The sequence below is a fragment of the Silurus aristotelis genome (assembly GCF_946808225.1).
Source record: "Silurus aristotelis genome assembly, chromosome: 23".
In the NCBI taxonomy this organism is placed as follows: domain Eukaryota; kingdom Metazoa; phylum Chordata; class Actinopteri; order Siluriformes; family Siluridae; genus Silurus; species Silurus aristotelis.
The window spans coordinates 3,924,515-3,948,187 of NC_139596.1; the positions used below are offsets into that span (position 1 = coordinate 3,924,515).

The 23,673-nt window shown below is 40.9% G+C and overlaps 1 protein-coding gene across 2 annotated transcripts; it reads right to left on the reverse strand.

Annotated features, from left to right (window-relative positions):
- Nucleotides 1-3,037: 3,037 nt before the first annotated feature.
- cfap251 (cilia and flagella associated protein 251) lies at nucleotides 3,038-23,018 on the reverse strand. 2 transcript variants are annotated; one of them, XR_014531013.1, is made up of 22 exons: nucleotides 22,935-23,004; nucleotides 22,616-22,851; nucleotides 22,370-22,510; nucleotides 21,046-21,155; nucleotides 20,850-20,958; nucleotides 16,887-16,967; nucleotides 16,723-16,800; nucleotides 16,585-16,626; nucleotides 16,207-16,406; nucleotides 15,689-15,877; nucleotides 13,542-13,792; nucleotides 12,677-12,828; nucleotides 12,421-12,594; nucleotides 11,448-11,632; nucleotides 11,189-11,303; nucleotides 10,925-11,088; nucleotides 10,685-10,775; nucleotides 10,431-10,574; nucleotides 8,655-8,883; nucleotides 4,937-5,038; nucleotides 3,349-3,843; nucleotides 3,038-3,168 (listed from the first exon to the last, which is right to left on the reverse strand). XR_014531013.1 is itself a non-coding variant. In XM_083526357.1 (21 exons), the coding sequence occupies exons 2-21, from the start codon at nucleotides 22,835-22,837 to the stop codon at nucleotides 3,686-3,688; spliced, it is 2,937 nt and encodes a 978-aa protein (XP_083382483.1). In that variant the 5' UTR covers nucleotides 22,838-22,851; nucleotides 22,935-23,018; the 3' UTR covers nucleotides 3,038-3,685. The 2 variants fall into 2 exon arrangements, 1 of the variants encoding a protein (XP_083382483.1); XM_083526357.1 differs by having other exon boundaries at nucleotides 3,038-3,843; nucleotides 22,935-23,018.
- Nucleotides 23,019-23,673: the final 655 nt, after the last annotated feature.

Here is a 23,673-nt window from a genome sequence, read left to right on the forward strand (position 1 = left end):
TAATAATAATAATAATAATAATAATAATAATAATAATAATAATAATAATAATAATTTATGATCATTTATTTTTTTCCCCAAAATATTATACTTCATTAAATCTTTATATATTGTTATAGAATGTTATTGATACTCTCCAAATTTATTGATGATCTTTTCAGTAAGTATTTTGTGCATTTTTTTCAGGATTGAACCTGTTATATCTCAGTGATTTTTGTTCTTGTAAAATTTTCTCCAGCTCTTTTATGAAGAGAATTATTACTGGGAAAATCCACATAAAGTTCAATGTGATATTTCCTATAAAACTGATCAAATGAGTTGGATTACCGTCAATAAAGCCACAATTCAGACAAAAGGTTTGATAAAAAAAAAAATAAATAAATAAAATAAAAAAGGAATTATGCAAAAATATTATCTAAAAAGCCCAAATGATCATTAATGCATGTAGAGAATATTATATATATATATATATATATATATATATATATATATATATATATATATATATATATATATTCTAATAATTATGTAATTATACATATATAATTAAATAACATAATTGTTATTTAATTGTGTGTATATATATATATATATATATATATATATATATATATATATATATATATATATATATATATATATATATATATATATATATATATATATATATATATATATATATATATATAGTGAGAAAAATAAGTATTTGAACACCCTGCTATTTTGCAAGTTCTCCCACTTGCAATTACAGAGGTCAAACGTTTCCTGTAGTTTTTCACCAGGTTTGCACACACTGCAGGAGGGATTTTGGCCCACTCCTCCACACAGATTTTCTCTAGATCAGTCAGGTTTCTGGCCTGTCGCTGAGAAACACGGAGTTTGAGCTCCCTCCAAAGATTCTCTATTGGGTTTAGGTCTGGAGACTGGCTAGGCCATGCCAGAACCTTGATATGCTTCTTACAGAGCCACTCCTTGGTTATCCTGGCTGAGTGCTTCGGGTCATTGTCGTGTTGGAAGACCCAGCCTCGACCCATCTTCAATGCTCTAAATAAGGAAAGGAGGTTGTTCCCCAAAATCTCGCAATACATGGCCCCGGTCATCCTCTCCTTAATACAGTGCAGTCGCCCTGTCCCATGTGCAGAAAAACACCCCCAAAGCATGATGCTACCACCCCCATGCTTCACAGTAGGGATGGTGTTCTTGGGATGGTACTCATCATTCTTCTTCCTCCAAACACGTTGAGTGGAATTATGACCCAAAAGTTCTATTTTGGTCTCATCTGACCACATGACTTTCTCCCATGACTCATCTGGATCATCCAAATGGTCATTGGCAAACTTAAGATGTGCCTGGACATGTGCTGGTTTAAGCAGGGGAACCCTCCGTGCCATGCATGATTTCAAACTATGACGCCTTAGTGTATTACCAACAGTAACCTTGGAAACGGTGGTCCCAGCTCTTTTTAGGTCATTGACCAGCTCCTCCCGTGTAGTTCTGGGCTGATTTCTCACCTTCCTTAGGATCATTGAGACCCCACGAGGTGAAATCTTGCATGGAGCCCCAGTCCGAGGAAGATTGACAGTCATGTTTAGCTTCTTCCATTTTCTAATGATTGCTCCAACAGTGGACCTTTTTTCACCAAGCTGCTTGGCAATTTCCCCGTAGCCCTTTCCAGCCTTGTGGAGGTGTACAATTTTGTCTCTAGTGTCTTTGGACAGCTCTTTGGTCTTGGCCATGTTAGTAGTTGGATTCTTACTGATTGTATGGGGTGGACAGGTGTCTTTATGCAGCTAACGACCTCAAACAGGTGCATCTAATTTAGGATAATAAATGTAGTGGAGGTGGACATTTTAAAGGCAGACTAACAGGTCTTTGAGGGTCAGAATTCTAGCTTATAGACAGGTGTTCAAATACTTATTTGCAGCTGTATCATACAAATAAATAGTTTAAAAATCATATATTGGGATTTCTGGATTTTTTTTTAGATTATGTCTCTCACAGTGGACATGCACCTACGATGACAATTTCAGACCCCTCCATGATTTCTAAGTGGGAGAACTTGCAAAATAGCAGGGTGTTCAAATACTTATTTTCCTCACTGTATATATATATATATATATACAGTACAGACCAAAAGTTTGGACACACCTTCTCATTCAAAGAGTTTTCTTTATTTTCATGACTATGAAAATTGTAGATTCACACTGAAGGCATCAAAACTATGAATTAATGGAATTATATACATAACAAAAAAGTGTGAAACAACTGAAAAATGTCATATTCTAGGTTTTTTTAAAGTAGCCACCTTTTGCTTTGATTACAGCTTTGCACACTCTTGGCATTCTCTTGATGAGCTTCAAGAGGTAGTCACCTGAAATGGTCTTCCAACAGTCTTGAAGGAGTTCCCAGAGAGATGCTTGGCACTTGTTGGCCCTTTTGCCTTCACTCTGCGGTCCAGCTCACCCCTAAACCATCTCGATTGGGTTCAGGTCCGGTGACTGTGGAGGCCAGGCCATCTGGCGCAGCACCCCATCACTCTCCTTCTTGGTCAAATAGCCCTTGATGCCTTCAGTGTGACTCTACAATTTTCATAGTCGTGAAAATAAAGAAAACTCTTTGAATGAGAAGGTGTGTCCAAACTTTTGGTCTGTACTGTATATATACAATTAAATAATTAAATATCACCAACTCACAATATTTAATTCACTCAAAGTTTATTGTGATATTATTGTTGTTCACTGATCAAATAAATTGGATTAAAAGCAACAAAGACAAAAATTACATTTAGAAAAAACGTTTTTTTATTTTTTTTTTATTTAAGTAATAATGGATGTCTTTACAAACACTACTAACCAAAAGGACTAAATAGTAGAGAATATCAATAATGTATAATTAAATAACCAATGATCAAATGAGTGGATCAGAATTGACAACATTTATAAAAATCTTTGAAATACAACAGGTTTATGCAAAAAAAAATGTAAATAACAATATTAATAATCATCATAATACATAAAAACTGAAATGACTTTGCTTTGAACTCATAAACTTTAAGTTACCGCTTCATCTTACATTTTTACTGGTTGTAAGATCATCACAGTGACATACAATGATGTCATTTGACCAGTTGAGGGTTAAGGGCCTTGCAAAAGGGCCCGGAAAGGAAAGCTTAGTGGTGCTGGAATTTGAATTCACAAATCAGTTTGACATACTTTGTAATATACAAGCTTTTTTTTTTTTTTTTTTTTTTTTAAGCAAACATCTTTATTGTTGCTACAACGTGAGCGATAACAGGAAGTGATGAACACATTGCTGCCCACCTGCAATCATCAACGTCTTTCCCAACACCACACCAGTGCACATGCACTATGAAGTAACAGCATTATAGATGCTATTCTGAAGAAATGTCTATGTTCCATTCATTCATTGTAACTACAGTATAAAAAGAAAGATTTGTTGTCCAGTTGTTTATGGTGTAATAAAATTGGATTAAATACAGTGCTGTAATAAAAATAAAGCCACAAAATTACAATATACTCTCGTGCCCTGTTGTATTTTATCCTTTATTACACATTAACCTGAATTTATTACACTCCTTCTAATATCTCAAAAAATGAGATTTTTGGTGGGTTTGATTCTCGAACTGCCACAGTGTTCCATGTCGTATCCCCTGAACCGAAAGCGCTCACACCGTCTCAAAAGAGACTTCAGAAGCCCCCGAGGAGAAGGGCTGCTGTTGTGCAGGGAGCTCCTGAGTACTCATGGGAAATCCCAGGATGTCTGCAGCAAACGTGTCCATGGTGATGTATGGGGGGAGCTCGCTTTCCAACAGTAACTCTGAGTCTGTCTCAAAACAAAGGCAAAATCTAAGGTCAACGTTTTGACTGAAATTATAAATTACAATTTATTAAAGTCTCGTCCACACTGAGCAGCAGTTTTACACTCAAGTCTCCATCAGTGGACAACAATGATGGATCTATAATAAATGAACGTTCTGTGCCACCCAGACGAGGACGAGTTTCCTTTTAAGTCTGGTTCCTCTCAAGGTTTCTTCCTCATAACATTTCAGGGAGTTTTTCCTCACCACCCTCGCAACTGGTTCACTCATTAGGGATACAATTTGAAACAGATTTATACATTGAAAATTTATATTCATAATCTATTGATTTCTGTAAAGCTGCTTTGAGACAATGTCCACTGTTAAAAGCGTGATATAAATACAAATTTAATTGAGAATTTAACATTGAATTGAATTGGAGATGGTGATTCCACATTACGATTAAAAAGAAAGAATACACAAGCCTTATAAATGGAAGCAAGGAAGGAAAAAAGAAAGAAAGAAAAAAAGAAAAAGAAAGAAAGAAAGAAAGAAAGACAGACAGACAGACAGACAGACAGACAGACAGACAGACAGACAGACAGACAGACAGACAGACAGACAGAAAGAAAGAAAAGAAAAGAAAAAAAGGAAAGGGGAAAAAATATCCTCAAAAAAGGGCTGGAAAGGCTTGTGAATTGGATTATATTTTACAATATGGGAATATTAAGGAAAAAATACATCTCCAGGAAGATATTGTCATAAAAATTTTTTTGGGGTTTTTTTTTCTAATAGAATGTGTAACTACAAAGTAAAAAAACACACACACACACACACATATATATATATATATATATATATATATATATATATATATATATATATATATATATATATATATATATATAAAATTAAATCCCACTTCACTAACTGGAAACAATATTCACTGCATGTCAACTATTCTTCTTCTTCTGCTTATTTTAATCATAATAATAATAATAATAATAATTATTATTATTAGTAGTAGTAGTAGTAGTATTATCATTATTATTATCATCATCATCATCATCATCATCATCATCATTATTATTATTATTATTATCACTCCTTAATACCCACCTTTAGACTCAAACATCTGTGTTTCAGACTGTCCTTCTTCCACACTGAAGCCCAACAAGGTCACAAAGCATTCTGCCAGTTCCTCCTCAGTCATGTGTTCACCTACAGAAGTCACATATAAAACAAATGTAAGTTTTTTTGTGTTCCTTTTCAGTAAAAGAGTTTCCTATGCAGTAAACTCACAGCGAGCCACCAAAGGAGACAAACATAAAGACAACCAGACGAATAAAAATAAAACCTGTGTATAAAGCAACAAAAGACTAAATATAAGATTTTTCGATCTTGTGACGTTGATTACGATACGACAAAACTGTAAAAACATTTGGCGTTGCGGCAGGCAAACGTAGCAGCCAACGTGCCACTCTGCTACATAAATGTAAAGTTTATACAGTACTGTACTGTAAATTGCTCTGTTTTGCTAATCTACTGTTATTTGTTAAATTATTAGCAAATTACAGTATATTCCAACAAACTGATCACTATTCTTTAAGACTCCAGGGTAGACACGTCTCGAATTATAATATTTTCAACTTCAATAAGTTATCAAAACACATCTCCATTGTAAGTCAGGGACTAAACCTTTGGACAATAAGTTAGTGGAGACTTGACCGTAAGATTGTTATGAATCATACTGTATGTACTGGATTGTGTATCTTATCCCACCATATCCTAAGTAAAATCGTGGACAGTGGACATTAATTCTCTCACCCCAGTACATATCAACCCATACCCTCATTTATTTAAAAGCATTGCTTAGTACAAAAAGCAAAAAAGGGTAGTCTATAAAAAGTAATCTTTCGATTCTTATCTTTGCCAAGCAACTGAGGAAGGATGGACAGCTATTTGTTATCACCCTGATGGAGTTGGATGATGAACTTAATCAGTGCTGAAGCTGTTTGGTACTTCAGCATCTTCAACAAGCCTGGAGCTACCTGCAACCTACGTGAATACTGCTGACAAATCATAACTATTCCTCTGAAACCGAGTGACGCGATCAGGAGACGTGGCTACTGAGCTCGGAGGAGGTAGAAAATTGATGCCTCCGAGAGAAACACAGGTGGCTTGAATAGTGGAGCGGGCTGATGAAGCTCGGCTCATAAATCAGCTCAGCATGCAGCCTGAATTTTACAGACGCAGTATAATAGAGACTCGCTGGTTTAAAAAGAAAAAAGAACTATAACACTATAGCAAATGTAACTGGTACCTCTTACACAAGGTACAGATATTCCTGGCCTTTGAAGGCGTCTTATACTTGTTACATGTACTTTACAGCAGAGTGAAATTCCTTCTTGGCATATCCCAGCGATGTTAGGAAGCTGGGGTCAGAGCACAGGGTCAGCAATGATACAGCGCCCCCCTGGATCAAAGATGGTCGAGCGACTTATTTGAGAGCCCCAAGAGTGGCAGCTTGGCGATACCGGGGCCCCCCAACCTTCTGATAACACTGAGCTACCACTTCATTGTAATAAAAATAATTTTGTGTTATCCGAAGATGGATTCCCAAAACCACACAGCAGTGCAGAATTATGCAGAATACTCAAGACATGTTGAGGAAGCCATGCAAACCAGGAGCTCCAAATGTTTTGTTTCAAGTGTACACAAGTAAAAAAATCTTGTTGACCACTACTTACAAAACTGCATTCGCAACACCAAACAGTCTATTACGGGGAATCTAATAAGAAGCCATCTTAAATGAACTTTTGGTTGGTACACCAGGAATCACCAGATGTATTATGAAAAAACCCCAACTGGATTGTGCAAACACCAATTCAAAAAAAAAATAATAGCATTTTTGAAAAACTTATCTAGGAGAACCTTTAACTCCAGTGATCAATGATCCTGCCATGTTTGTTTGCATAATGATGTTTTCTGTGCCACCCCACAGTCATTGCTGGCCCCTGCCTGGCCACCCCCAATGAAAAATCCCTGTCTCTACCACTGCTTTACAGAATATTCAGTTCAGGACCAGGAGCTGAACTTGCACAACATGGAAGCAGCCAAAAAAGAGCAAGTGGTCACCATTTCCAAAGTTTTAAGTCTGGATTAAATGCTGTTACTGGCAACCCCAGTGGTTAAAAACTGGGAATGATGCACCTAACACTATTATAGTCCTTCAATCATTTCCTGGGGCATTCTGTCTTGGCAACTCACAAAGTCGTGCTTTGACTAATTTTGGAATACACATTTAAAAGCAATCTGTTCGCACCCAGAGAAACATCTCACTATTCTCTTGAAGCACTTGATCTCATTTCGAATTTCCATTCAGAGTTGTTTCATGAACAAATCAATGGCCATTGTTTGATCCCTTTGGGCATCAAAACTTTACTGGTATGTATTCCACCTCCGCAGCTTCTGTGGATGACAGTGCAGAACAATTGGCAGACTTGAGCAACCAGGGATGCCAGAACAGACTATGCTTTTGTGGTTGATTAGCCTTTGCCATTACTTGCAAAAACGGACCTGCTGTTCCAATTTCTTTGGTCACACTTTGACATTATGAGTCTGGGCCTAGTAGTGATTTTGCATTCTCCATTAATGCCCCCCTTTTTTTGCAAACAAGTAAAACATTTTTCTACTATGCTGAAACATTGAAAGGCTCTATTTTTTTGTACACCTTAAACACACTAACGTCTGCACTTTGGGTGAATGATTTGCCACTGGGAGCCCATAATATAATCAAGTCTAAGCAGACTATTTAAACAAGTCTCTGGCCTCCAGTCAAAATGGCTTACGATGGGATCAGCCGTTTATACAAGCTATGAATTGAACCCAGGGTCGTTTCTAGCCTTTTTGGCACCCTAGGCAAGATTCCTACTGTCTGCGATAGGAACCTATAAGAAATTATAATTTTTTGGAAAGGTCTTGGTCCCACAACGTAATCAATAACCAATCAAGTTTTCTGATTTTGCAAATTAAACATGCTCAGTGAAGACCCTCAAAGTGTTACGTGGAAGTGACCACCAGCTAGTAGATGACTTACTCGCCATTTGCAAGTGAAAGCATGCTGTGTGTTGAGGGTGGTTGAAAGAAAGTGATTGCAAAAACATAACTGAACAACTATACTTGTATGCAAAATCTTGTAGTAATTCTTACATGAAACACAACCTTCATGCAAACTCGTGTGAGGTTAAATTAATCTTTCAGTCCATCCGTCATCACACAGAGGCAGATGTGACTGTAACTCAGAGTGACAGACTGAGCAATGTCATGTCATGACATTCTCTATTACTGACAGCGGCTTTGCAAACAATGGCATGCAACAATCATTCCTTCATTCATTTATTGTCAGTAATCAACCTCATTTTCCCATCCGCAAAAGAAATCTTCAATAATACCAAGGACCCACCATCATCTCTGACCTGCTCCAGTTAACACTAACATTACGGTCATGTAAACCCCACACTGTTCCTAGCATATCTGTTACATTAACACAATCAACAAGGACCACTATACCGCAACCCTGCACCTTATATTATCATTATGATTTAAATATTATCATTTGCACTGCCTCACTTTACATATTTTGCTATTTTGACAAAATCTTCAGGACAGCTGTAGACAGCTGTGGTATCCCTGTCAACACCACTGGCACCAATTCTACTTTAGAATCACACAATTAAGTAACAACAGAAATATTACTTCAGTAAACTGTTAAAAATTGCATAATAATCTCTATACTAGACTGAACAAGTCGTTATATTAAGTATCTAAAACCTACCTCTAGTCTGGAGTAACTCAAGGAGCACTTCTCGGGTGATAACCGGTTTGCCGTTTTCCTGTGTCACACCCAGCACCTGAAAAGCCTTGTGGAGGTCTTTCTTGGAGATTTCAAAGGCCGGCCGATGGTTGATATACAACTTAATAAACTCCTCCAGGTCAAGGCCAGATACATACTTTCCTGTCTCAGCATAACGACTGAATTTGACCTCGTTCTGCATATCTTCCAACTACGACAGTTCAAAGATAAAAAAACCCAAAAAAAACTGTATGTATATATATGGACCGATAGTGGATTTTACAGATACCGATAGCAAAGTTGGATTGTAACTGCCGATATCCAATTAATCAACCAATAGATTTTTGGACTGGATAATATATATATATATATATATATATATATATATATATATATATATATATATATATATATATATAGCTATATAATATAATGATAACTTTATTACAAAAAAACAGTTCTGAATCATGAAAATGTGCTGAATAAAATAAATATGAATATCTTAATTATATTAATAAATATTAAGGAAAGTAAAATACATGCATTCAAACTGAGACAAAAGTAACACTCAAAACAAAAAAAAATTATATATATATATATATATATATATATATATATATATATATTTATACTGTATAACGCAACCCGGAAAAACTATCGGTATAGATTTTTGCCGAAAATTCCGGCAAAACTGATGAATCGGTCGACCTCTAATGTGTACTGCATAAAAATAACAAGCATGCTTATCTTATGTCTAGTCTTATTTACACTATAACCATCTGAATCAAAACTGAATTTTAACTGTGCTTTTCATACTAATCTATGATAAGTCCATATCAATTAATTTTGTTGTCTACTTAAGTAATGGACGCTCATACACTATATGGGCAAAAGATTGTGAACATCTGACCATAGGATTTCGAACATCCTATTCCACATTTAATCTCCATTTGCTGTTATAATAAACTTCACTCCCCTGGGAAGATGCTCCACTAGATTTTGAAGTGTGCTTGTGGAGATTTGTACTTATTCTGCCATAAGTCAGGTACTGACATAGGTGAGGTGAGGAGGCCTGGCGTGCGGATCCAATTCATTCTTAAAAGTGTTTAAAAGGGTTTAAACCATATGTTCATGGAGATTTGCTTTGCCCAGAAAGAATTGTTATGCAGGAACAGGTTTGGTTCTCCGAGTTCAAGTGAACTGAAAATTCAGTGAAAACCACATCTAAAGACATCGGATGCAATTATGTGCCTCCAACTTTGTCATAGTGGAAGAAGTACATATGGCTGGAAAAGTGCTGTTTCTTTTCTCCATATAGTGTAATTTATAATGCATATAAGATTGCGTGTAGCTCCTTTTCTAAAACCTGCAAAAGCGATGTCATACAAAAGCCCGAAGGCAATTCTGTTTCTTTTTCATTTTAAAAACATCAGAAAAAGTAAGGATGTTGTTTAATCATTCCTGTTATATATTTGTGAAACACAGTGTACGTTGCTAGCAATAAAATCTAAAAATATAGTAGTCCTCTATAATGTGGCCTGATACATACAGTGTAAAAGGGGCATTACTGTAACCTCGCCCTGATGCTAAAGCATGTTAAAATGATCATTAGCATGATTAGCTTTGGCTACTGACTTGTACTGGTGCACAGCAAACTAAAGGAGACACTGTGTATAATAGGTTAATGAAACAGATGTCGTTATACACAGTCAAATTTTTAGCAAATAGTCGTTGTACAAAAAAAAAAACAACAAGTACCTCTTGCTCTGTTGGGTAAAATCCAAGCGCTCTGATGAGAAAGGGAACTTCGGAAAGAGGGATACGAGTAGACACTTTTTTGGTTTCCCTCGAGTCGAGTCCCTGACTGCGCAACTGACAGTAATAAAACAAATCCTTTATGGCCTAATGGAAAAAGCACAAACATTTAGTGATGTTTTACAGTACATTTGTATTCTCCTTCACCCTCTTCCTAATAGGTTTTTATTTACTGGATACTTTTTTTCCCCTCTTACCTCAAAAAGCTCTCCATCCTGCCCTCCTTCTAAAAGAGTATAAAAAGGAAGCAGGTCTTTTCCTCCCAAAGCAGCGGCTGCCTCCAATGCACTGCACAGACAGTTTTATATTTAATTGCAACAAGAACAATGCACTGTACAGGTGCTGAACGTCACGCTTAAGCGTTACACAAGAACGTGTCCTTGTGCTGTGATGATGAACATTTCATCAATGTAAGATCTACACTCGATCGCACTTACCATCGGCTGATCTCCCATGAGAAGACGGCAGTGTCCTTGCCGCCGGCGGTGAAAACGTATCTGCCGTCGTGCGAGCAAGCCAGATGCGAGACGCCTGAAGAGTGACATATCAGGGCTGAGGACTTGTGTGGGTTCCCGTCGACAGGCAGGATCTGGAGCCCAACCTAGGTCAAGATGAATATTAAATATTGATTATTAAAGATGGACTATGAAGAGATTATATAACTATAACAGAATGGGTCAGCGATCGTTTTTTCTACATACCATGTTTTGCGTTATATAAGCCATGTAACGGGAATTTGGAGCTCCTTCGTTAGAGGGTGGCAGGATCAGTATCTTTTTTACTGGAGAACCATATGTGGGTCCAAGAACTGTTTTTCTATTTGAAAAAATTCATTTAATTTTAAATATCATTATTCTTTGGCCTTATATTATATATTGTATAATTTTTTATATCATATTAAATAGTAATAAACATAATTATGTTCAACAATATTCGGTGGGCCGAAGAAAGAACAGAGACCTGCACATCTTTGTGGTGACGTTGAGTAGTTTCAGTTTGTACTGGTCAGATGCGAACAGTAAGAAGTGCTCCGTGGTTAAAGGTGGATACCAGGCCATGCACATAGGGACGGCACTTTGCTCGACACGTTCTGAGCTGAGGATCAACAAATCGTCCTTTGTGCTGTTTGCCAGGTCGTATTCGACCTACAGACGGCAAAGAGAACAACCATCCGATCTCAGCAGTGAACACACAATGACTTATACATGGACAAATGCTTGTGGGACCATAAATTGCTATGTCCTTTGTTTTGAATATCCCATTTCACATTTAGTACCTATTTAATCTTATAATAAGGGTGGTATTAAGGTCTGATACTGATGTAGGTGAGGTGAGGAGGCCTGTGGTGGGGTCAGATTGAAAAATTCATCTCAAAGGTGTTCAATCGGGTTGAGTTCAGAGCTCTATAGCAGGAGATCTTCCACTCCGACCCATGTAAAGCATATCTCCATAGAACAGGCGTTGTGAATAGGGGTGTTGTCATGCGAGGCCATACGGTATGTCGATCTTGTACGGTAGGGAAAGTTTTATGGTACTGCATGCAAATATGTCCTACACAAATGTGTGCCTCCTTCATTGTGGTAACAGTTTGGTAAAGAACCACAAACAGTTGAAAATTTTGGTGCCCTGATACTTTTGTGGTCTAGTGGTTAGGATGCGGCGCTTTCACCGCTGCGGACCGGGTTCGATTCCCGGTCAACGAACCAACCCCAGCAATTAGGGTTGCACAAGCCAGTGCACTCTTAGTGCCGGTCCCAAGCCCGGATAAATGGGGAGGGTTGCGTTAGGAAGGGCATCCAGCGTAAAAACGCGCCAAAGTAAACATGCGGATCATGAATACGGATAAGCCGCTGTGGCGACCCCTAATGGGAGAAGCCGTAAGAAAGTTTACTGTATCTCTATATTATACACCAAATACACCAAAGATACTGACTAGTCTGCGATCCATTCCCAACGAGAGCAGGCGTGGCTTGGTGCTGTCCAGGTACACCCCGAACAACAGGTCCTGAATAGGCTTGTAGTGTGAACGATGCCTCCCGAGGTACTGCCACACACACTGAGTTCTTTCCTTATATAGATGAAACACCATCACAACTTTCCCTGTGTCCTGGAACAGATAAAAAATGGATTAATTTCCCTTTAGATCCAAAGTTTTATCGATGAAGAACTTTAGTGGCATGTGCACTAACCGCAGCAGCCAGGTAAGAGGAGTCCTGAGAGAACGTGAGATGGGTAATGCAGTCATGGCTGTACTTGAAGCTCCCTTCTCCTTCTTCTTCTAACGTACACGGATCCAAAACCTTCACAAGCCCGCTGACAAAGCCGACAGCCAGGTAAAAGCCTGACACACACAAAATAACATCATTGGGATTAACTACATTGTAGATGGGGGGGGGTTAAGAGGTGTACATTGGGATTGAACAGGGTTGATCTGGTTTCTTGGGTACTCGGGTTCACTTTTAAGAAAGAGGGTTTGCGGCCTATAAAAACCCTAATATTTCATGATAAAGTCTTGGACAGAAATAAACTTTTTCGAGTATAAAGGTTGAAAACGAGGGAAAAGTGAAGATCGTACTTCAGGAACTTCTCCACTTAACTGAATCATTTATGTATTTCTTTGAAATTATAAGTAAAAAAAAGAAAAAAAGAAACGGTATAGTTATATTTTTCGGCTATTTGGAATAAAGTAGAATAGCCTTTATTTGTCACATATACATTACAGCACAGTGAAATTTGTTCTTCGCATATCCCAGCTAGCTCAGAAGCTGGGGTCAGAGCACAGGGTCAGCCATGATACGGCACCCCTGGAGCATAGATGGTTAAGGGCTTTGCTTAAGGGCTCAAGAGTGGCAGCTTGGCGATACCGGAGCTTGAACCCCCAACCTTCCGATCAGTAACCCAGAGCCGTAACCACTGAGCTACCACTTCCCCATTTATGTACACTTGAAGATATAAAATTGTTAGTTATGGGGGGAAAAAATCACCCAGGTTAATTCGGGTTGTTCGTCTTACCGATTTATTATATAACACACTCGCACAGACACACACATTTACCTTGAGGATCATAGGCGATGCAGTGGATCTGCTCTTCTGCGTGGAACATTTTGCTGCAAACGGTCACTTTGCGCTCGTAGTCCCAAACCTTCAGGATGCCGCTGTGGCTGCCCATAGCTACTAGAGCATGTTTAGGGTGACATGCGACTGCGTTCAGTGGCTCGGCATGTTCTCGCATTAGAGTCTGAGCGGTCCTGCTTTGTACTTTCACGTGCACTACAGATGCCCTCGTGGTCGACAGGACAAAATTTCTATGAAAGGAAGACACACATCGGGGTATAATAAGGAAATATGAATCCACTGAGAGCAATTCATGGACTGATAAAACTTTCATAGAATAGAATAGCCTTTATTTGTCACATAAACATTATAGCATAGTGAAATTTGTTCGTTGCATATCCCAGCTTGTTTAGAAGTTGGGGTCAGAGCACAGGGTCGACCATGATATGGCACCCCGCTGGAGCACAGAGGGCTAAGGGCTTTGCTCAAGAGCCTAAGAGTGGCAGCTTGGCGATACCGGGGCTTGAAACTCCGACCTTCCGATCAGTAACCCAGCACCTTAACCACTGAGCAACCACTCCCCCATACACCAAAATGTGAGGCAGTGCTCAAATTTAATCAAGTCGTATGGGGGGTCCCCAGTTGTTGTGTAATTCATATATTTTTTACTAAAATAATCTTGGGAACCCTATTTGGGAAGTCTATTTTTTAATTTTCATGGGGGGTTGCTAATGCTTTATTGGGGGTCCCGAATTCCCCCAGCCTAAATTCGCCTAAATTCGTGCACTGTGAGGGCAAACACATAAATTAAAGTTGAAGTTTTGAATAGCCAACCAAATGTTGCTCATGCTGCATCAGATGGCAATGGAACATATGCAAAATTTCTAGAGTCAGATGGCAATGGAACATATGCAAAATTTCTAGAGATTCACCCTGCCCAAGTCTCCCTCAGGGCGTAGGTTCGCCCCCAAGTCTCCCTCAGGGCGAAGGTTCGCCCCCAAGTCCTCCTCAGGGCGAAGGTTTGCCCCCAGGCTCCACGCAGGGCGAAGGATCGCCCCCAGACTCCACCCAGGGCGAAGGATCGCCCCCAGACTCCACGCAGGGCGACGTCCCGCCCCCAGCAGTCACAGAAGGCGACGTTTCGCCCCCGAGCTCAACAGAGGGTGACGTCTCGCCCCCAGATCCTCTTCAGGGCGACGGATCGCCCCCAGGTCCTCTTCAGGGCGACAGCTCGCCCCCAGCAGTCACAGAAGGCGACGTTTCGCCCCTGAGCTCCACAGAGGGCGATGTCTCGCCACCGAGCCCCACAGCGGGCGAAGGATCGCCCCCAGGTCCTTTTCAGGGCGACGTCTCGCCCCCAGGTCCTCTTCAGGGCGACGGCTCGCCCCCAGGTCCTCTTCAGGGCGACGGCTCGCCCCCACGATCCCCACAGGGCGAAGGCTCGCCCACAGGATCCCCGCAGGTCGACGGCTCGCCCACAGGATCCCCGCAGGGTGACGGCTCGCCCACAGAATCCCCGCACGGCGAGGTCGGTCCTCCAGGTCCCTCTGACAGCGAGGTCGGTCCTCCAGGTCCCTCGCCTTGGGCTCTTCCCGGTCTTTCTCGGTTCCACGGCGATGCTCACCGGGCCTTCGTTGCTCCCAGGCGTCAGTGGAGGCCTTCCTCGGAGTGCCCCGGCCCGCCTGGCATAGGTGGGTTTTTGGGCATCAGGTGTCACCCCTGGAGGGGGGGGTACTGTCAGGGATCTCCCTGCCACGCCCCCCTCGGTAGCTGTCAGGGATTCACCCTGCCACGCTCCCCTCTATAGCAGTCACGCTGCTTTCCTTGATTACCAACAGCTGTGGCTCATTAAAGATCAGACTACTTAAACTCACGTTCTTAAGTCACAGGCTGTCAGTCGTTGCATTGTCATGCTGGAGAATCGCGTGGCTGCTCGAACGCCGGCATTCACAGCTGGCGTTATCTTCGAACTCCGTTTCCGTTTTGGATTTTGCTTTGGACATTCACGCTCATAGTGGATAACTCGTTACGAGCGGATGTCTTGGTTTGTTTTTGTTCACGGCGTGTGAGTTTTGTTTTTTGCTAGGCAATAAAGACAATGATCGGACTTTATCTGCTTCCGCGTCAGAAGCCTGACACCGACTTACCTACTGACAAATGGTGCTGCGTTGCGGATGCAATCTTCTGTAAATGCGCCACCACTAACGTCTGGAACTTCCTTGGACAGGGAAATGGATGTGATAGGGTCCAAATCGAAGTCAATTAAGCAGGTAACGCTCTTGAGGTTTTCATCATAGAATCGGATATGGCCTTTAACATCTCCCGTCACAAGAAAGCTGCAGGGAAATATACACGGAAGGTCATTAAGCACACAGGAAAAGCTGCGAATATGTTTGAATGTAAGAGCCAAAGCAAGATGGTTATTTCATTCTCTATTGTTTATCTTTTTTATAGATACAGTTTATTAAGTGAATGTATTGCTTAGTTAAATATTGCAATATTTCTGAATGTCTAACTCCAAATTCATTTTGTACTGTTTATTAGACATCCTTATGTGGCACTTTTAGTTCGAACATTTTAAGATTGGAGGGACACAGCAACACATTTCCAGTTATTTTCTTTTGTTTTGTGTATGATTCAAAACTGTAAATTTTTATGTGCGTACCTGTCACACCATGTCATCACAGTAATCCCATCCTTCTGTAGTGGGACTAATTTAGTGGCTCGCATCGCATGCCCTTGGCCTGGGCTTGACCTCAGCACATCGAACACCACCATATTCCCTGCCAGCGTACATGAGAACGCCTGCATGCCTCCAACGTGGAAAACGGTCTGACTTATGCAACCCACTGCTGTTTTAAAAGTCTAAAATTATGCAAAAAAGATTTTTTTTTTATGATTTTTTTTCATACAAGACCCATGATACTCCTGTATTTATAGGAAATGGTCTTATATCAATAGGGATATTAATATGTGGAAGCTAGAAATGACTTCATATGTCCTGTAATATGAAATAAGGGAACAGAAAAAGTAAAAACCTTACCTTGGAAATTTCAGGAGCTTCATATCGCATGGATTCTTTCTCCTTGAGTCAGATTTGGCAATTAAACAGAAAATAATGTAATTTCATACACAATATACACATCTATTGAGCTAATAGACGGATATAACTGGTGCTCACCCAGGTGTAAAAGACGACATGATTTGCACTGTTACTGAGAAGCCTTGTGCTGTCAATAGGGTTGAAAACTATGTGTTTCTAGAAAGGAACAAAATATGAGGTAAGTTCCCCAATTCTTACCAATGATGTTAATGTGCTGGGCATAAAAGGAAAGTGTTACATACCTGGCAACCAAGCTTTGAGTTGATGTCTACCTGGCATTCCGGACCTTCAGTCTCATTAGTCCAATCCCAGATACAGACTTTCTGTGATCGGCAGTAAAATGCAATAATTAAATGCGAATGTAAAATTAAATCGAATGAATGTACAGGGTCTGGTGTGGAAATACAGAGTCTTATGTTCCTTTTGATTATACACGCAACAAACTTAATAAAAACACACAAGAATTGGACTGGGAATGACTGGAAAAAAGTTCTGTGGAGAGATAAGTTCAATTTTGATATTTTGGTATTGTTTCCTAGCCAAACATGGAAGTGGAAGCTCGTTTGGGGTTGTTCTGGAGCAGGAAAAGTTGGAGACATTCTGGAAAGTGGAAGGAATCCAGAACAAACATGGCTACCATTCAATACTTTATCACCATGTAATTCCGTCTGGATTGCAGCTATTTAGGACCGACATAGCCGTACAACAAGAACCCAGCCATTAGGGGGGCACAAGCCAGTGTACTCTTGGTGCCGGTCCCAAGCCCGGGTAAATGGGGAGGGTTGCGTTAGGAAGGGCATCCAGCGTAAAACATGTGCCAAATCAAATATGCGGATCACAAATGAGAATTTCATACCGGATCGGTCGAGGCCCGGGTTAACAACGACCGCCACAGGTATCGTTAGCCAACAGGGTACCGGTGGAAATTGGGCTACTGTTGGCCGAAGGAGGAGAAGGAGAGGAGGAAGGCGTCTACAGAGACGGCAGGAAAAAAGGAGCAGTGTAGGAGAGTAGAGGTTCGGGTTGGTACTTTAAATGTTGGTACTATGACGGGTAAAGGGAGAGAGATAGCTGATATGATGGAGAGGAGAAAGGTAGATGTGTTGTGTGTTCAGGAGACCAAGTGGAAAGGGAGTAAGGCCAGGAACATTGGAGGTGGGTTTAAACTGTTTTATCATGGTGTGGATGGGAAGAGAAATGGTGTAGGGGTGATTCTGAAGGAAGCGTACAGTAAGAGTCTAGTGGAGGTGAAGAGAGTTTCTGATAGGGTGATGATCGTGAAGGTGGAAGTTGAAGGGATGACGATAAATGTCATCAGTGCCTATGCTCCACAAGTTGGCTGTGAGATGGAGGAGAAAGAAAGATTCTGGAGTGAATTAGATGAAGTGGTAGATGGTGTACCTAGGAAAGAACGATTGGTGATTGGGGCAGACTTTAATGGGCATGTAGGTGAAGGGAACAGAGGTGATGAGAAGGTAATGGGTAGGTATGGTTTTAAGGAGAGGAATGTGGAAGGGCAGATGGTGGTAGATTTTGCTAAAAGGATGGAAATGGCAGTGGTGAACACGTATTTTAAGAAGAAGGAGGATCATAGGGTGACGTATAAGAGTGGAGGAAGGTGCACACAGGTGGATTATCTTCTGTGTAGGAGATGCAACCTGAAGGAGATTGGAGACTGTAAGGTGTTGGCGGGGGACAGTGTAGCTAGACAGCATCGGATGGTGGTCTGTAGGATGGTTTTGGAGGCGAAGAAGAAGAGGAGGAAAGTAAGGTTTGAAAGAAGAATAAGATGGTAGAAACTGAAGGAGGAAGAGTGTAGTGTGAGGTTCAGGGAAGAGGTCAGACAGGGGCTTGGTGGTGGTGAAGAGGTGCCGGATGATTGGGCAACTACTGCAGGAGTGATGAGGGAGGCAGCTAGAAAAGTACTTGGTGTGACATCTGGAAATAGAAAGCAAGACAAGGAGACGTGGTGGTGGAATGAGGAAGTGCAGGAGAGCATTAGGGGAAAGAGGTTGGCAAAACAGAAGTGGGATCGACAGAGTGATAAGAAAAGTAGGCAGGAGTACAAGGAGATGCGGCAGCAGGTTAAAAGGGATGTGGCAAAAGCCAAGGAAAAGGCATATAAGGAACTGTATAAGAGGTTGGACACTAAGGAAGGAGAAAAGGATTTATACCGATTGGCCAAGCAGAGGGACCGAGCTGGAAAGGATGTACTGCAAGTTAGAGCAATAAAGGATGGAGAGGGAAATGTGTTGACTAGTGAGGAGAGTGTGTTGAGAAGATGGAGGGAGTATTTTGAGCAGCTGATGAATGAGGAAAATCAGAGAGAGAGAAGGTTGGAGGATGTGGAGTTGGTGAAGCAGGATGTAGATAGGATTAGTAAGGAGGAAGTGAGAGCAGCGATTAAGAGGATGAAGAATGGAAAGTCGGTTGGACCAGATGACATACCGGTAGAAGCGTGGAGATGTTTAGGAGAGATGGCAGTGGAGTTTTTAACCAGATTGTTTAACAGGATTCTGGAAGGGGAGAGGATGCCTGAGGAATGGAGAAGGAGTGTGCTGGTACCGATCTTTAAGCATAAGGGAGATGTGCAGACCTGCAGTAACTACAGGGGAATTAAGTTGATCAGTCACACCATGAAGTTATGGGAAAGAGTAGTGGAAGCCAGGCTGAGAGAAGAGGTGACCATCTGTGAGCAACAGTATGGTTTCATGCCGAGGAAGAGCTCCACAGATGCCTTATTTGCTGTGAGGATGTTGATAGAGAAGTATAGAGAAGGACAGAAGGAGCTGCATTGTGTATTTGTGGATTTAGAGAAAGCGTACGACAGGGTGCCGAGAGAGGAGTTGTGGTATTGTATGAGGAAGTCAGGTGTGTCAGAGAAGTATGTGAGGGTGGTGCAGGACATGTATGAGGACAGTGTGACGGCAGTAAAGTGTGCAGTAGGTACGACAGACTGGTTCAGAGTGAAGGTTGGACTGCATCAAGGATCGGCCCTGAGCCCTTTCCTGTTTGCAGTGGTGATGGACAGGTTGACGGACGAGGTTAGACAGGAGTCTCCCTGGACTATGATGTTTGCAGATGATATTGTGATTTGTGGTGAGAGTAGAGAGCAGGTTGAGAAGAGCCTGGAGAGGTGGAGATATGCGCTGGAGAGAAGGGGAATGAAAGTCAGTAGGAGTAAGACAGAGTACATGTGTGTGAATGAGAGGGAGGGCAGTGGAGTGATGCGGTTGCAGGGAGAAGAGGTGGAGAAGGTGGAGGAGTTCAGGTACCTGGGGTCAACAGTGCAAAGTAATGGAGAGTGTGTTAGGGAAGTAAAGAAAAGAGTGCAGGCAGGGTGGAGTGGGTGGAGAAGAGTGACAGGAGTGATTTGTGATAGAAGAGTATCTGCAAGAATGAAAGGGAAAGTTTATAGGACTGTGGTGAGACCTGCGATGTTGTATGGATTAGAGACAGTGGCATTGAGTAAAAGACAGGAGGTGGAGCTGGAGGTAGCAGAGCTGAAGATGTTGAGGTTTTCGTTGGGAGTGACGAGGATGGATAAGATTAGAAATGAGTTTATTAGAGGGACAGCACATGTAGGATGTTTTGGTGACAAGGTGAGGGAGGCGAGATTGAGATGGTTTGGACATGTGCCGAGAAGGGACATGAATTATATTGGTAGAAAAATGCTGAAGATGGAGCCACCAGGTAGGAGGAAAAGAGGAAGGCCAAGGAGGAGGTTCATGGATGTGGTGAGGGAAGACACGCAGGTAGTTGGTGTAAAAGAGGCAGATATAGAGGACAGGGTGGTATGGAGACGGATGATCCGCTGTGGCGACCCCTAATAGGAGCAGCCGAAAGAAGAAGAAGAAGAAGATAGCCGTACAAAAAGAGGATGAGCCGAAGTGATATCTATCATGGAACGACCTGCCCAGTCACCACGCCTAAATCCTGTTGAACTGCTCTTGGACTGATTGGCTGAATGTTTGGAGAAACAAACTGTCCGGATGCCAAGAGTGTGTAAAGCTGTTCGTCGTGCTAAAGAAGGGTTTTTCAATTTAAAAAACTCAAGTGGAAAATGTCCACATTTATAGATTTGTTTGGTCAAAGTCAAGCTTTGTATCTAGTTTGTTGCATAAAAACTAAAAGTTAACATCTATGCTTCTCTAAAAAACCATAAAAACACTCCACACTTCCACACTCCACAGTCTTCCACCAACCTGCACTGTTCCGGCTCCAACGGTCGCCAGATATTTCGAATCCTTGGACAATGCCACAGCATGAACACCACCCTCAGGATGACAGTCGAACATGGTGTGAACAGGGATCCTACAACACATACAGTACATTCACAGCCTCCTTCAGGAATTCTATACGTATAGTGCATATGTTAGGATGAATTGCTAAGTGTTATACCCTGTATATGAGTCCCATATGATCACAAGGCTGTCGGAACCTTGGTCAGCGCTCACAATCCAGCGTCTGTCCTCGCTGACACACAGGCAGGAAATGGGGTTGCGGTGACCCTGAGGACAAACGTCGGGTTTAAGAGCAACGGCGTCAAGCCGAGAAATCAGCAAAGTGCAAATTACAAAGATTAATACTGGTGTCATTCAACGTTTAAAACAATCAGGTAAAAAATAGAAAGAAAGAAAGGGTTCTTGCCTTCATCTCCCTTATTTCATTAGCCGATTGAGTAAAGAGACAGCATGGCTATACATTTTTTCTTTCCAGGTTCTCTTGGGTTTATTTCCCACTTTCTAAAAAACTTGGTGTTCCTGACCAGGGTTACCATTGATATACTCCAACCCTGACCGAATAAAGGGCCATGAAGTTCATTTGGTAATTTTAGATGCTAATCTGGACCTTTTGGGAGCAGGAAATTCTACACAACTAGACATTCATACATTTGGCAGACGCCTTTATCCAGAGCCTTATTCCAGTAACAGTTATCTCAGTTAATAAAATGAGCAATTTAAAGTTAAGGGCCTTGCTCAAGGGCCCAGGGGTGCAGGGATTCTGGTGCTGCGGGTAACAGGAGCAGAAACATATTAATGAACTGTTGGATCTCTCAGAGCCATACTGGCTGAATGAAAGTATGAAATCAATCAATTCATCCATCCATCCATCCATCCTGATATTTTTTCTTTTCATTTCTGATTCTAAATATTTGATTTCTAGATATAAAAACAATTTCACACTAAAAATGTTAAGGAGTGAGAAGGAATTTGTTAAGGAGAATGTTGAGGCGTAATTTTGTTAGATTCATCTGGAGGTTGTAGATACACTATGTTCTATAACACTGCATGTGAAATGAACTTTGGACACTGTATGGACAAAAGTACCCCTGACTTGAAATTTCTACACCCAAACCTGTTCCAGAATGACCCAAAGTACACAGATTTATGAACAAATGTACCCTTTTCTATGAAGAAATCCATGGATTTCCATGAAGAAATCTCTTTGGGTTGGACTAGAAGATCTCCTTCTATAGAGCTCTCCTCAACCCTCACACCTTTGGGATGAATACTGACTGCACCCCAGGCCTCCTCACCTCACCTACATCACTACCTGAACTTTACTAACACAATTCTAGCTGAACGAATCTCCACACAAATCTCCACAAAATCTAGTGGAACATCTCCCCAGAAAAGTGGAGGTTTAATATAATAGCAAATGGGGAATAAATGTGGAAACAGAAGTGAACCTTTCTGCATGGAGGGTTAGTTTTAAAGCTTACCTGCAGCAGATGTTGCGAATTAGACGTGTGGTCGTGTATGACTGCTACGTTAGAACAAGCGTACAGGATGACAAGACGGTCTTCATCCAAGAGGCTGAAGACAGGGAGGGACCTGTTTATCCCAAACGCCCAGTTCAGAGTCTGAAAACACACAGTATGATCATATCATCTGGAGAGTATCAGTGGAGATCGTAGATGTAAAAGTCTCAGTAAATGACTTTATGGGTCAGAAGTTTAGATGATTACCAGTGGGTGAGTTAGAAGGCGCTTCTCTGTTTCAGCTTTGAGGGACACTGAGGTAGCTGTGTACACGTGGCTGGATGGTTCATCTCCTTCCATCTCTCTATCTTTCTCCTCATTTTCTGTCTGGAGCTCTTTTTCTTTTTCTACCTGATCATCCACAGATGTCTCCTCTCCAACATGTGTTCCACACTCAGTTTCACTTTCTGCTCCATTCGCTTCTGCCATGTCTCCTGGAATTACTTATATTATACACATAAGAGTGTTTAATAGTTTATTTGAATCCTAATGATATAAAATTGAAACAACGAAAACATCTACACACCTTTTATATCGATATCAACCAATAAAAAATGTCTTCCGGTAACAGCGACACTCTGCTAACAGAAGCGTTCCGTTGCTAAGATACGCGGTTGCTAAGATACGCGTTCTGCCTTCGGAATCGCAAACGCTATGATTGGCCAGCAGGACGCTTACGTCATGGACCCGATAAAAAAAAAAATAATAATCATTTATATTTTGATGCGATTTTTAAAATAAGGTTTTTATTTCAATAACAAAAAAGTGCTAAAAAAAAAATTTGCTGAAAAAGTTTTTGAGTAGCTGCATATCGTAAATAGTTTTTACGTCATTAACAGTTATGCAAATAGGCCACGCCCCTTATGCTATTCTAAAATCTATATCTATTATATTCTGTTATGTTGTTATATTATATTAACATAATATTATATATATATATATATTGTACTATATCATTCTAAATAGAGGATATGTGGCGGTTTAATGGGCAGAATTGACGCCTCACAGATCTGAGGTTCTGGATTGGATCCCAGAAGGTATCTCAGGTAACTCAGGTAAATGTTGCATGTTTTTCCACACAAGTTTCCTCTACTTACCCAAAAACATGCAACTTGTTACTTTGACGATGTTTGAACGTGTGTATAAACTAACCGGTGTCTAATACTGGATCAGTACCAGGAGCTCGGTGTTCTACTGTTCCGGTTTCTAAAGACCTTCCAAATGTCCTCATAAGTGATCTACATGTATTGTATATGAAATGAATT